Source organism: Colletotrichum phormii (assembly GCF_030913505.1).
Source record: "Colletotrichum phormii strain CBS 102054 chromosome Unknown BDP81scaffold_23, whole genome shotgun sequence".
Taxonomy (NCBI): Eukaryota; Fungi; Ascomycota; class Sordariomycetes; order Glomerellales; family Glomerellaceae; genus Colletotrichum; species Colletotrichum phormii.
This window is the reverse complement of record NW_026851465.1, coordinates 582,334-595,663: the sequence shown is the minus strand read 5'-3', so window position 1 is coordinate 595,663 and position 13,330 is coordinate 582,334. Positions and strand designations below refer to the sequence as shown.

The following is a 13,330-nucleotide window of genomic DNA, read 5'->3' as shown; positions in this document are numbered from 1 at the left end:
ATCCTGGGGCTTTGATCGCAATTCACCAGATTAAACTACAAAGTACTATGGCAGTGAGGGAGACAAGCATGAACACCGTGCATTCCTAGACGCCGCAGGGATTGCAACATGCAAATAAAGATAGCTGGCCTACTAGTCCGGATCCGAACTTGAGCAAATTGGTAGCAATAGTCGTTAGAATCGTAGAGAGTCATCATTGAGTAAAGCCTCGAGTCCTCCAAATCCAGAAGTGACCTAACACAATTGTCAATACGCTGGCAAGAAAGTGTGCCTTGAGACATGGAAACTTCTACATACCATGGAGTCAAATTGGCCCCAGCTCGTCATGTCAGCCAGAGAGCTACTTGGGCTCGCATCAAACCCAACAAACTCGTCTGCGTGTCCCACATCAGAGAAGTTGAGGTTTGCCAAGTGATGCTGCTCATGCTGCGGTTGAACATCCTCGTGTCCAGCGGCAACGAGGGCGGTGCGGGAAATCTGCCCACCATTCTGGCCGGCCTGATGGGTTACGGCAGGGCTCTGGTGCCGCTCGGTCTGTCGGAGCGCCTCGGTTCTCAGCTCTTCGAGGACGAGGCAGTATCGCGCCGCGAGCGTTGACTCGTGGTCGGCGAGCGAGGCCAGCTGCGTCTGGCAGCGACATGCCGCGTTAAAGTAGGCCTGCCATGTCTCTGTTGGGGCCGTCCGTTGCTGGATGGTGTATACATAGAGAACAACCACGGCTGAGAAGGCGAAATACGAAGTGAACTGCGCGTGACCCAGAGTTAAAAGGAGGGCCGAATAAAGAGTGTTGAAGGCTTACCCAGAAAGCACGGAATAGTTGCCCTGCCTGTATAAGATCATTGACGGTGTCGACAACATGCATGGCAGCGTCCAAGCAGGCGTTTACGCTTTCTTCCGTTTGGTCCTTGTGAGGTATGCTCTTCCGACGGCTTTTTCCGTTTCGTTGCAATCGCGCAAAGTTACTCAGAAGGAAGGGTCTATGTGTGAGAATCATGGCATGCCAGTACGCCAGGTTCAACACGTTGCGTTGCCGTTGGAAGATGGGGATGAGCAATGCCGTGTTGACGCCGTCATCCAAGAACTGCGACATTTCGGCCCTCCAGTGTTTCAGATTTTGAGAGTATTTAGCCGCCAGAGCACATCTATTTGAGAACGATGATGGCCGTATGGAGTAAAGATCGCGTAAGATCATGCTCACTATCCTCGAGAGCCTTGACTGAAGTCAGTACCATGCATGAGAGAGGGAACGCAGTGGATCACCTACTTGACATGAGCCACCGGAGCCAGCATGAGGGACTGTCCCCGTCCCATACGGGGTGTGATATGGTCTGCGTGGAGATCCGCGTCTTCTGAACACGATGGGAGTTCCTGATCAATGTCCTCATCATGAAACGTTCGTGGACGTCCAAGTGCGGCACTGAGATAGTTATCGAGACTGTAAGCGCACCAAAACGTGCGACGGCGACACTCGAGCTCAACGTAGTTGTATCCCCCTGCCGGGTCCGCATGCCTATTCCTGTTCAGACCAATGGCGAGAGCAAGGTGTCCTGCGGTGCCAAACAAGCTCCAACAGTGGTTAATGCGAGACTGTGACAGTAGCCAGAAACACTGGCATAGCCGGGCCTGGACGCTGGTCAGGCGTACGGCGCCTCTCTCCTTGGAAAGCTGGTGATCTGCGGCCAAGAAGTATCGAGCGCTGTCCTCGCGTGTTAGTGGAATGTAACGATGGAGAGTCCGACATTGGACATGCGACAATGAACAATGCAAAACGACATGGGACGGAAGATATATTCCCCGCGGGGTTTCTGACAAGACTTACCTTGCGTCTGCGTTCTCACGCGAATGTGTGGTGCCCATGTACTCCTGCGCCTGAGCAAACACCATAAATAGCAGGGCTCTCCGAGCCGGTGCGTCCTCCTGACTCTTCATGGCACCCATGGTGTCGTAGAACTCTTCCAGCCAGCCTTCCACGGTGGGGCGGTGCAGGAAGCGGTGGGTTGGCACGGCGAACTCAAAGTATCTCTTCAAGAGCATCGTAGCCTCTTCCTTGGACAACAAGACGCAAAAAGCGCCGCTGGGGTCAAAATCTGGGAGCGGCGCATCGCCAAAGGTAAATATGGAGGAGGCTTGCGAGAAGGAGACGGCTTGGTGAAGGCGTTTCTGGACTCTCAACAGGAACGAGACACCAGACGAGGGACCGACATAGTGGCCTTGGAGATCCGTCTGAGTTGGCTCAGGAGATGCCCGAGAGGGAGGCTCAGCGGTCCCGGGGCCGACACTGCCAACGACGGCCAGACTTGTGCCGTTCATGATGGTCTCGTCTTGATGGTTAGTGTCACCGGGGTTAGAGACGTCCACGACGATAGAGGAGCCCATCAATGCATCTTCACCAGCAGCAGCGTTGGGATGATCCGAGACAGAGACGTCGAGGCCATCGAGGTCCATTCGGGCGACATCCTCCCGAGTGGCCACCGGCGGCTGACGACCCCGTGCATAAGATGCGTTGTAGGTGCAGTGGGACTCGGTACGGATGCACAACTCGCAGGGCTGGATGCCTGTGCAGCGGATCTTGCGCTTCTTGCACCTGTCGCAGGCGCGGGTGACGCGGACGCGCTCCTTGTCGCGGTTCCGACGACGTCTCCCGCTCTCCGTCAGAGAGGTCGGATTCGACGGATGTGTGAGCGGCGGAGATGCCAGCTGCTGCTGCTGTTGGTTGTGATTACCATTTCCATTGCTATTGCCGTTCTCGTTGTGGACGTGAATACTGCCGCTGCTGGTGCTGCTGTGACGGCCGTTCCCGGTTCCGTTGCCGCTTGACGATGTATTTCCATTGCCGTGACTGTGATTACCAAGACCTCCTCCTGCTCCTGCTCCTCTTCCTCCCTTATTCTGGTGTGAGTGGGAATGGCGGCGAGCGCCGGGGTGATGGATACCATTCACCATGGCGTTGGCGTGAGCATTGGCATTGCCGTTGCCGTTGCCGCCGGTGCCGATGCCGACACCGGAGTCTCCTTCGTCGGTGTCCAGGTCCATTTGCCGTGTCCCTTGGGGGGGGGGGGGGGGCTTACTCCGTAGTGCGGCAGCAATTTGGCGGCAGACTCCCCTGATCCTGCTGCTGGAGCTGGACACACGGAAACATGGTCGAGTGAATGGAAGGGAAGGGGGAAGAGAGAGGGGAACCACAGCGCGGCGGACGTGGAAAGACGGAAATGTCACCTCATTCTTAATCCTTTTGGGAATGGGGAAGACAATGCGGGGTACCCGGCCGACCCCCGTCCTCCTAGTATCTTTGTGACCCTAGGCGGCTAGGCTCCCCTGGTACCCCCGAGTCGAATTATCTAGACTGGCACACTGAGTTGGATGGTTGGGGGAAATGGTCGTGACTCTTTGGGGCTACCAACTTACATGGCATATGTATCCTAGCAAACGTTGAAGCTAGGGGTCTGGAGGCGGGATGGGAGTAACACGAGATGACGAGTGACCAATTCGAATTACCTATAGGACACTCTCTAAATGATGATGTGCTGACAACTCGCCAAGCATTCAAAGACACAGAGACGAAGAATTATGTTCCAGAGACGACAGGCCACTAATTTGAAAATTGTCAGGGATCTACAAACACGCCAACCAGCCGCAAAGTCCGAGCGAAGCCAAGCGAACCAGCAATATCCCGTCACCGGGGAAGGCCAGAAAAGGAACATTGGCACATAAGTTACACTCTATACACCGAGGTGAAGAAGACTAGAACACACAAGGCAACCCTATTGTTCTCACAAAACGTGGCCAAAACTCTAAATAGTATGACCATCCCAAGGCTGTCGGACAGGCGGGATCAGAAGATGGCAACGGCGTTGGGAGGGCTGGCAACACCACCCGGAACCTAACGTGGAAACAAATCATCAGTACACTTTTTCAAGGCGACATACCCTCCAACATGAGTAATGGAGAAGAATGAACGAATGGGGGGAGAATCAGACTTCAAGACTTACCTTGAGCGGCACGCTGCTCACGAAGAACGTCCATCTTTCCAGCTCCTGACACGTCGAACTCAGAGCCTCGAGATCAAACATTTCCCCAATGGGCAATCCCCAACCTCCCAGCAGCCATTGATGCAACAAACCGCCTCCCTGCATCTCCTCCTCCCACGCCTCGCCCTTCCACACGCCGCCGACGGCCGTATGCGGGCCCGCGATGGGCGCCCTCTCGAAACTCGGCGCGTCGCCCGCCACGGCAGCGAAGCCCGTCTCCCATATCCAACGGAGCACGTTTTTCGTGGGCTCGAGGCCGAGAAAGTCCGGGCTGGCGCGCGCGGCGACGGCCTTTTGCGCGGCGTCGTCTTTGGCATTGTAGCCTGCCGTGAACCCGGAGCGGATGAAGAGGATGTCGCCGGGCCGGAAGGTGATGTTTTGCTCGGCGGCGATCTGGTGCAGATGGGCGAGGGAGATGTCGCTGCTGGTGAAGGCGTCGAGGGGCAGTGCGTGGCGGGAACAGAAGCTGACGTAGTCGAGGAGGACGCCGCGGCCGACGATGCCGCCCTTTTCAACCCACGCTGCGCTGTAAGTTAGTTATTGAGTGAGAATGAATGCTCAAATTCAGAGGTAGACTTGCCGTCTATGCCAATATTTTCTGGATTATCCAGATCGTCTTGGGTCGTATTGTTGTAGTATCGTTTGGCTTTCTGGTAACCTTGCGTCATTGCAGTTAGTGCCATGGCTCACTTATTAGCAGTCTTGAATTGCGCAGGTAATAATACCATAGTGCCTGAAGCCGTCCCACTGGCTGCTACATTGAGTGTTGAAGTGTAAGATATCATCATTGACGGTCCTCTTCTCACCACTCGGGTGAGCTCGATTAACGCGTCTGGACTCAAACGGCGCCCGGTCGAAGCTTGGCTGAGAGGGATTATTCAATGACCAGTCCAGCGATACTCGTTGGCCGGTTTGAATCTCAGATGCTGCCGCGGCGGCCACGACTGCGGGGGTGAGAAGGTTCAGCGCCCCTAAGCGGTCGTCTTTGCCGTACAGACCCCATGCGTTTCCAGGAGGTCCAGTAGGGTCCAGGGGGAGAGATGAGAACGGTGGCCTTGCGGGAGGTGAAGAAGATGACATGATGAATACTGGATTCACAATAGGGCGTTGCAGTCGATGTCGTGGTGAGTCTTTGTGGGCGCAATGAGAATTGGATGAGGTGTGGTGAGGGTGAAGCTCCGCGAGTTGACTGAGCTTAGCGGTTGTCCATCGGTGCAAAATGCACCGGCGTCGGCAGCCCTTCACTACGCCCGAATTAAAACCGCGTCTTTGCGGATCATTATCCGGGGGGGCATTAAGTCCACGATATTGCCCTTTGACACGCGATGTACCTCACACTCAATGCAGATAGGTTGATCGAGCTCTCACACGAGTTATTTGGAGACGCTATAATTCTAATTTACGTAGCTTGAAGAGTTTGTTTTCTACTGTGTCCGTAGACAACAGGCCATGGAGAGGCGCGATACAGAGAGCTTAGGCTTCGAGACCAACAGGAATCGTTACAATGATCTAAGATACATGTATGAATTTCTCCCAGAGCGCACAGCTAATACAGCGCAAATTCTACCACAGAAAGTCTTTGGCTTAACAGACTTGACTCTTACTCAGTAAATGTACCGAAAATTCAAGTTCTCACGATCTGTCAGATCCCCAAACGCCGTCGCATCCAGATCAACCTCGGCGACTTCACCCTGCATCCGGTCCCGTCTATCATTTTCCCACTTGAGCAAAAACCGTAGGGCAATCACAACCACAACCTCAAGCAAGTGGGCAACAATCATGCTCCAGATGCCCAACTCGTACTTGGGCGCCTGATCAGACTTGTAGAAAAAAGGACCCGCGATATTGCCGACGCAGTATCCCAGAAATGGACATGGCGAGGTGACAACCTTTTTGGTGTGTCCGGCGATGTTGGCGGTCTGGAGTGAGAGGAGTAGCACGAATGAGGCATTGATGGATCCGGTCAACTGAAGTTGAGATTGACTTGTTAGAATGGTGCGTGTTGGGAGGTACGCATTCACGAAAACTCACATAGTAGCAAATCAGCCTGCCGACCTGCTGGTCATCAGGCACGAAGCGGAGGCCAAACGCCCCGGCGACGTTGGGTAACAAGAAGAGCACCAATACGAAGCATCGGTTGTTAGGCGGCAATCTGTCGTTGATGAAGACGCACGCTAGAATGGCGATAAAGATGATGGCACCGTATGGGATCTGAAGAACAGCCGTGATCACTTCACATCGACAAGTTAGGAGACAAGAAATGACTGAGCGGGGAAGACTAAAGGTTTGGACTTACACGTCAAAAACTTGAAACCCTTGATGATAAGAGTCCCAAAATTAGACGTCCCTCCATTCACAATCGCCTGCAACAAGGCAATCATAAAGAAAAAGTACAACTTATAGTCCGTAAACGCCTCGCGCACCTGATAGAGCTTCAGCGTCTTATTCTCCACACCCGTCTGATTCTCACGTAACCGCTCAACGACAATCTTCTTCTCGCGGTTCGTGAGCTTGTTGCTCGTGATCGGGTTATCCGGCAAGAAGACGGCAATGACGATGCCCCACGCGCAGCACAGGGTGCCGACGATGATGAACTCGTATTTCCAGGACGCCAGCGCGCCTTTGATGTTGCCGATGCCATAGCCTAGGAGGCCGCCTAGGGCGATGCCGATGCCGTTGGCGGTGTACCAGAGGCCGATTTTGATGGGTTGCTCTCGGCGGGTGTACCACATGCTGGGAGCTGTCAGCCTTCTGTGATCTGGACGGTGGTGCAAAATGATAACGGCAGAGGCTTACAGGCCTGGTGATGATCATAAAGGCAGGGTCGGCGCATGCTTCTGCTGCTCCGCTAATGGCACGAAGTGCAGCCAGGGCTCCAAAGTTTGGTGCAGCAGCTTGGAGCATGAGGAATGTGCCCCAGGCGAAGATGTTGAGGCCGAGATACTTTGCAATGGGGAATTTCTGGAGCATGAAGTTGGTAGGAAGAGCCCATACCAGGAATCCAAAGTAAAAGATTGACGATTGCCAGCTATACTCGGTGCCCTTGAGGTCGAGATCACTCTGGATGCCGAAAATGGCAGCGTACGAGAGGGTGATTTTGTCAATCTGCCCTTGTTAGACGTGGATCTTGGCAAGCAGAAATCAAGCCTTTTGGGGGCGGTGCTTGGCAAAAGGACTAGGCACTTTGACTTACATAGAAAAAGACATAGCAGACTGAAATGTATGGGAGAATCATCCAGTCTACCTTGCGGACTAGTCGACGCTCCTCTTCCGGGTCGATGGGTTCCTGCACCTCGCCCACGTTGTCGAAGAGTGCCAAGGCGACATCTCCACCGGTCCTGGAAAGCTTGAAATTCTGGGGGTCACCTTCTTCCATGGTCTCGAACTGGGTCGCACTCGGCTTGAACTCGTCGATGCCATGTCCTGAGCCCTGAGGCCCAGAGGCCTGAAGCTCTGTATTCTGGGAAGAAAGGTTGGCAGACATTGCGCGTGTTGACTTGGTCAAAGTATTAATCAAGTTGGACGAGAGATCAGCATCTCCAAGTTGATGTAGCGGTTACTACTATTCCATATATACACGGGTAGGTCCACGCATCGTTCTATCCAGCTGCACCGTATCTACACAGACCTGATCCGTAAACAGACAAACGTTTACAGGAGCCCTCTTACACAGCCCTCTTACATTTCGGATAGACGGCGCCAGAGCAGACGCGGGGAAATGTGGAGGGACGGCGTTACTAGGGAGGATCATGGGGAATAGACCGGCCACTGGGTTAATCGGCATCAAGGTCCACATGGCGTAACACTACCATGGGACAGAGACGGGCACGCGAAACAAGCAGTGTGCTTTTCCGTGACACCAATATAGTCACGGTACGGCTATGCCAAGCTCTCAATATTGGTATCATAGCCAATCATGCAATTCGTAAGCTCCCAGCTCCAACTCGTCTATACTACTTCAAGACAAAGTCTTTACAAGGAGTCCTCAATCTTTTGAATATCCGCAAACAAGAGCGAATCCAACGCCTTGAAAGTCCCCTCATCCAAGCGTCCCTTGAGCGGCAACCGCCCGCCCTCGAGCGCGCCGAAGCCGGCCTTGCGGATGATACCTTCACGGATACCAATGATGCCAGTCTTGCCGATAAAGTCCTCAGCGCGGCTGACGGCGTACTGCAGGCTCTGCACCTCCTCGAGGGTGCTCTGCTCGACGGGGCGCTTTTCCGCCAGGCTGAAGAGGCGCGAGACCGTCTTGGGGTAGAAGGCGGCGAGGCCGTCGATGACGCCCGCGGCGCCGAAGAGGACGATGGGCGCGAGCTGTTGGCCGAAGCCGCTGTAGACGCGGAATTTGGCGTGGTCGATGCGCGGGTCGGAGGAGACTTGGAGGTGGAGGGAGACGTTTCCGTGGGACCTGGTGGTTTTTGGGAGATTGCGTTAGAATGCCTGGGGCCTGGGAGGGCCATCTTTGGGAGAGAAACTTACATCTTGCAACCGACAATCTTGGGGTGCTGGGCGAGTTCTTTGTACGTGTCGGGCTCGACGAGGACGTTGTTTGTGACGCCAGGGTAGTTGTATCTATGCCATATCAGCATAAATGTCTCTCGCGCGTGCACAGCGGATTTCGACGGGTAAAAACTCACACAAGAATGGGCAGAGGGCTCTTGTCAGCAACGACAGTGTACCACTCCTTGATGTTCTCCTGGTTCGCCGCGGTTCCAAAGTATCCAGGAACGAGCACCAGACCCCATTGGGCGCCAGCCTTTGCGTAGTCCTCGAGCCACTCGAGAGTCTCGTCAATGCCATTGGTCAAGACGCCAGCCATGATGGGGTAGTCGGGGAAACCGGCCTCCTCGAGGCCCTTCTTGACGCCGGCGACGAGGTCGTGACGCTCGGCCTTGTTCAGGTGGATGGCCTCGCCGGTTGAGCCGAGGAGGACTAGGCCGCGGATGCCATTCTTTGCGAGGTAAACGCTGTGCTTGACTTGTGTGTCAATGTCGACCTTGGGCTGGAGGGCGCCGGCTGAGTCGGAGGCCGAGTGGAAGAAGGTTGGGACTGGGACGAAGACGCCCGTGGGTGGTACTCTGACGTCCGCCATTGTGATGTGTAGGTGTTTATTGGAGCGAGAAAGAGAGGGTGATGAACTAGCAAGACGCTATGAGATACTGAGCTTCACTTGGGAATGAATTGAAATTGAGATTGACGACTCTGGGTATCACGATGCTGCAATGTTCTCCTTTTGGTCGTGAGGTTTTTGTCAACCCCTCGTTGGAATTTACGTTCACGATGGAAAACGTGTCAGACCCGGTCTCGGTGCCCCTCGGCAATCCCGCGAAGGACTTGTTCGATGGCGTTCTCGGGGTGTGATGACGCGGGGGTGGGGTCAAGTTGTGCCAAAGGAAACGATCGAGCGGGGAACATCCCGACACCATCCCGTCTGGACCGTCTCTAGCTCCTCAAGGGGTTTCCCACGGACGAGTCCCGGCTGTCGGACATCGTCTTGCTTGAGCCTTGCAGAGTTGAGTGGGGGGAGGAGGGGAACGGGAGGAAAAGACCGGAAAAAGAGGTTTACATAAGGCCAATTCCGTGCCAACGGACCGTGGTAGACACCCCTCATTGTGTGATGCGGAAATCTTGCAGGCTCGATGGGAGTGACGACAGCCTCAAACTGGGGATATAAGAGCTCTGGAGAAATTTGTAATTTGTGTTGGGAGTGACATATGATAGACCAACATAAAGCACGCGGATAACTGCTCCTCATCTGACTTTCATCTGTACAAATTACATCCGATCACGGAAGCATCACCGCAGATACCAACTTGCTCTACAACAATGTCGTTAGCTCAGTCTTTCAAGCTTCTTTCGGGACATGAGATCCCAGCGGTTGGCTTGGGCACCTGGGTGAGCACTGCGAGAACAGCCTGCTACGATCGAACTCCCATCTGATTGATCATATGCAAATGTAGCAATCCAAGCCCAATGAGGTCAAGAACGCTGTTGACCATGCCCTCAAGTCGGGGTACCGCCACATTGATGCGGCAGCCGTCTACGACAACGAGAAGGAAGTCGGCGAAGGCCTCAAGGCTTCTGGCGTTCCAAGGAAAGACATCTTTGTAAGTTCTTCATCCTCCTGGAAACCGCATCGGGCATCAGAGGGCTGATCCCTGTCACTCAGGTCACCAGCAAGCTTTGGAACACTCACCACAAGGCAGAGGATGTAGAGACGGCACTAGACATCACCCTCAGCGATCTGCAGACCGACTACGTCGACTTGTACCTGGTAAGCATCTTTACCTTTTCTGTCTTGCATTACACCCACTTTGGCCCTCTTGATCTGCCATCCTAAACGCAAGAATGTCGTGCATTAGATTCACTGGCCTGTATCCTTCAACAAAAAGGACGATGCCACCCGCTTCCCCCTGCACCCCGTCACCGAGGCCGTCGACGTCATCGACGTCCCCGTCATCGAGACGTGGAAGGCCATGGAGGCCCTCGTCAAGAAGGGCAAGATCCGTTCGATCGGCGTCTCCAACTTCACCCGCGAGAAGATTGAGGATCTCTGGGACAAGGCCGAGATCAAGCCGGCGGTGAACCAGATCGAGGCGCACCCGTACCTGCAGCAGCCTGACCTCTTGGCCTGGTCCAAGGAAAAGGTGAGTCGAGCCGAGCGGAAAATATCTCCGATGTTGCATTCCCGTTGTAGGCTCCATGTCGCTAATCTGTGTGCTTGTGAATGCAGGGTATTGTGGTCACGGCGTACAGCCCCCTCGCTAACAACATTTACAACCTGCCTCGGTGAGCGCCCAGCAGATACCCGCGTCTTCTCTTCCGAGGACTATGTGAAGTACATGGACTAATCCGCATCAGTGCCGTTGACGACTCCATCATCACTGAGCTGGCCAAGTCCCTCGGTAAGGAGCCGGCGCAACTCATCATCAGTTGGTCTGTTCAGAGAGGCACCGTCGTGTTGCCCAAGTCCGTTACTCCCTCGAGAATCGAGAAGAACTTTGAAGGTACGTGATCATGGAAGCTGGTGTTTACACCTTCAATATGACAGGCACTGACTTTTACTAGTGTTTGAGCTCCCCAAGGACGTATTTGAGAAGATCAACGCCCTGGACAAGAAGCACCGCTACAACTTCCCAGCCCGCCTCGGTCAAGACATCTTTGGCGAGGCGGACCCGGAGACGCTGAAGAAGGCGGTAGAGACCTGGGTAGCACAACAGAAGAAGATTAGAGCGGGCCAGGCATAGACATGGAATAATAGAAGTGTGAATTCCCATGGGGACAAACCAGTATCCGTAGCGTTGTAATCTCTAGTAGAGTCGGAGATAGACCTTGAGAGTTTCTGCAAGCCACCAATAAGACCAACCGGAACTTGTAAACTGCCTCGGTGAACCTTTTCCGTCACTCACCCATCACGTTTCCTCACCGAACGGAAAAGCGTACACCGAAGACCCCGCACCACCCCTCCATATCCTGGTGATGGACTCGGGTGAGGGTGTACCGAACCCCGCACACCTCATCCCACCCTTCTCCACCACTGCGTGTGGCCGGGTAATACCCATGCTCCCTTCTCCGACGGGGAGGGAGATGCAATGCGGAGGCGGATCGGACGAGGAGAGGCGGCTGGGGAGGCGGGTCGGAGAGGTTCCGGACGTCATGCCGACTTTCCCGTCGTTCAACTCCGTCGAGCTCCGCTTCGTGGTGGTAATATCAGCTCACGAATGCCTCAAGTAAGCTGGTCGTTCGAGAGCATCTTCCATACCAAAGTTAACTGAGACCAGCAACCTTACCTTTGCGTGTAACCCCTCCCTACTTTCCAGATTCCCTACAAACCTTCCCATACGTCATCAAACAAAATTCATCATGGGCAAAATCGCAAAGATGGAGTACTTCCGAGTGCCACCCAGGTGGTTATTCGTGAAGATCACTGATGAGGCGGGTAACGTCGGCTGGGGTGAAGCATCCCTCGAAGGCCACACTCAAGCCGTGGAAGGCTGTCTTGACGCCTGGTTTGAGAGATATTCGGGCATGGAAGCTGAGTATGTTGACCTACTCAATCTTTGAGCGTCACGTTGCTGATCCTACGAAGCGACATTGAGCATATTTGGCAAATGTCATGGCGGACAACCTTTTACCGCGGCGGGCCGGTCTTCATGAGCGCTTTAGCAGGCATTGACATTGCATTGTGGGATCTCAAGGGTGAGCAGTCTCGCTGCAGCCATATCTTCGATGCCGTAACTAATAGTCAACAGCAAGAAAGCTGAACCTCCCAATTTGGCAGCTCCTAGGAGGAAAGGTCAGAGACAAGCTCAAGGTCTACGCGTGGATCGGAGGTGACCGGCCAAATGACGTGGAAGAGCAGGCGTAAGTGAACAAAACCACCAATCGCCCTGTCAGACAACACAGCCTTTCTAATCACAACTTTCCCCACCAACAGACGAGCGCGCAAAGAACAGGGATTCAAAGCCGTCAAGATGAACGGCACAGAAGACCTTGGCTGGCTCGACTCCCCCGACGCCCTCGACGCAGCCGTTGAACGCGTCAAGGCCGTAAAAGCCCTCGGCATGGACGCCGGCGTCGACTTCCACGGCCGCGTGCACAAGCCCATGGCAAAACAGCTCGCAAAGGCCCTGGAGCCACATCGCCCGCTCTTCATCGAGGAGCCCCTGCTATCTGAGCACCTGGGCGGCATCAAGGAGATCAGCCGCCTCACGTCAATCCCCATTGCTCTCGGTGAGCGCCTCCACAGCCGCTGGGATGTCAAGCCGTTCCTCGAGGCCGGCTGTGTGGATATCCTCCAGCCTGATATCTCTCACGTCGGCGGGATTTCCGAGATGCGAAGAATCGCGGCCATGGCGGAGGCGTATGATGTTGCGTTGGCGCCGCATTGTCCGCTGGGACCGATTGCGTTGGCTGCGAATGCGCAGGTTGACTTTGCGTCGCCGAATTTTGTGATTCAGGAGATGAGTTTGGGTATTCATTACAATAGCACGGGTCAGGATCTGACGAGTTATACTCATAACCCGGAGGTCTGGAAGGTGACAGATGGCTACATTGACCTTCTTACTGGTCCTGGCTTGGGTATTGAGATTGATGAGGCGCAAGTTCGTGAGTTGTCCAAGGATGCGAAGGCTTGGGTCAGTCCTGGCTTCATTGGACCCGGCGGAGAGATTAGAGAGTGGTAGAAGACCACACAATACGTCTCTAGTAATCCAGCATCTGTTCAAAATCACACAGCCAAATTCATTGTTCTCAGATCATATCCAGGTCTCAAACCCCCCTTTCAAGGTATAGCGGTCTGA

At 54.3% G+C, this 13,330-nt stretch overlaps 6 protein-coding genes across 6 annotated transcripts; 2 read left to right on the top strand and 4 right to left on the bottom strand.

The window, feature by feature from the left end:
* Positions 1–174: 174 nt before the first annotated feature.
* Positions 175–3,033, bottom strand: BDP81DRAFT_398385 (fungal-specific transcription factor domain-containing protein; the record flags this gene model as incomplete). The annotated part of the gene is made up of 5 exons (XM_060588454.1): positions 175–234; positions 298–744; positions 800–1,211; positions 1,265–1,696; positions 1,820–3,033. The coding sequence occupies 5 exons, from the start codon at positions 3,031–3,033 to the stop codon at positions 175–177; spliced, it is 2,565 nt and encodes an 854-aa protein (XP_060440754.1).
* A 404-nt stretch (positions 3,034–3,437) lies between these two features.
* BDP81DRAFT_437345 (uncharacterized protein) lies at positions 3,438–5,176 on the bottom strand. The gene is made up of 4 exons (XM_060591212.1): positions 4,754–5,176; positions 4,609–4,686; positions 3,990–4,549; positions 3,438–3,880 (listed from the first exon to the last, which is right to left on the bottom strand). Exons 1-4 carry the CDS (start codon positions 5,106–5,108, stop codon positions 3,833–3,835), a joined length of 1,041 nt encoding a protein of 346 aa, XP_060440753.1. The 5' UTR covers positions 5,109–5,176; the 3' UTR covers positions 3,438–3,832.
* Positions 5,177–5,530: 354 nt separating this feature from the next.
* BDP81DRAFT_357136 (MFS transporter) lies at positions 5,531–7,508 on the bottom strand. The gene is made up of 5 exons (XM_060586326.1): positions 7,222–7,508; positions 6,812–7,133; positions 6,325–6,768; positions 6,060–6,259; positions 5,531–5,995 (listed from the first exon to the last, which is right to left on the bottom strand). Exons 1-5 carry the CDS (start codon positions 7,402–7,404, stop codon positions 5,633–5,635), a joined length of 1,512 nt encoding a protein of 503 aa, XP_060440752.1. The 5' UTR covers positions 7,405–7,508; the 3' UTR covers positions 5,531–5,632.
* A 492-nt stretch (positions 7,509–8,000) lies between these two features.
* Positions 8,001–9,120, bottom strand: BDP81DRAFT_398382 (dihydrodipicolinate synthetase; the record flags this gene model as incomplete). Its single annotated transcript, XM_060588453.1, has 3 exons — positions 8,001–8,436; positions 8,508–8,600; positions 8,666–9,120. 3 exons carry the CDS (start codon positions 9,118–9,120, stop codon positions 8,001–8,003), a joined length of 984 nt encoding a protein of 327 aa, XP_060440751.1.
* A 575-nt stretch (positions 9,121–9,695) lies between these two features.
* Positions 9,696–11,410, top strand: BDP81DRAFT_437340 (aldo/keto reductase). Its single transcript, XM_060591211.1, has 7 exons — positions 9,696–9,923; positions 9,989–10,135; positions 10,198–10,302; positions 10,391–10,675; positions 10,762–10,817; positions 10,890–11,035; positions 11,097–11,410. The coding sequence occupies exons 1-7, from the start codon at positions 9,855–9,857 to the stop codon at positions 11,273–11,275; spliced, it is 987 nt and encodes a 328-aa protein (XP_060440750.1). The 5' UTR covers positions 9,696–9,854; the 3' UTR covers positions 11,276–11,410.
* Positions 11,411–11,891: 481 nt separating this feature from the next.
* On the top strand, positions 11,892–13,213 carry BDP81DRAFT_398380 (mandelate racemase/muconate lactonizing enzyme domain-containing protein; the record flags this gene model as incomplete). The annotated part of the gene is made up of 4 exons (XM_060588452.1): positions 11,892–12,067; positions 12,118–12,227; positions 12,281–12,392; positions 12,466–13,213. 4 exons carry the CDS (start codon positions 11,892–11,894, stop codon positions 13,211–13,213), a joined length of 1,146 nt encoding a protein of 381 aa, XP_060440749.1.
* Positions 13,214–13,330: the final 117 nt, after the last annotated feature.

Bases quoted from the DNA above. Each gene is read 5' to 3' on its own strand.
- BDP81DRAFT_437345 (XM_060591212.1), bottom strand. From the start codon at position 5,108: ATGTCATCTTCTTCACCTCCCGCAAGGCCACCGTTCTCATCTCTCCCC. The intron at 4,687-4,753 runs GTATTATTACCT...CAATGACGCAAG, and splicing joins GGACGGCTTCAGGCACTATG to GTTACCAGAAAGCCAAACGA. The intron at 4,550-4,608 runs GCAAGTCTACCT...CTTACAGCGCAG, and splicing joins AGAAAATATTGGCATAGACG to CGTGGGTTGAAAAGGGCGGC.
- BDP81DRAFT_357136 (XM_060586326.1), bottom strand. From the start codon at position 7,404: ATGGAAGAAGGTGACCCCCAGAATTTCAAGCTTTCCAGGACCGGTGGA. The intron at 7,134-7,221 runs GTAAGTCAAAGT...TAACAAGGGCAG, and splicing joins TCTGCTATGTCTTTTTCTAT to ATTGACAAAATCACCCTCTC. The intron at 6,769-6,811 runs GTTATCATTTTG...GAAGGCTGACAG, and splicing joins CAGGCCTGTAAGCCTCTGCC to CTCCCAGCATGTGGTACACC.
- BDP81DRAFT_437340 (XM_060591211.1), top strand. From the start codon at position 9,855: ATGTCGTTAGCTCAGTCTTTCAAGCTTCTTTCGGGACATGAGATCCCA. The intron at 10,676-10,761 runs GTGAGTCGAGCC...TTGTGAATGCAG, and splicing joins TGGCCTGGTCCAAGGAAAAG to GGTATTGTGGTCACGGCGTA. The intron at 11,036-11,096 runs GTACGTGATCAT...GACTTTTACTAG, and splicing joins AATCGAGAAGAACTTTGAAG to TGTTTGAGCTCCCCAAGGAC.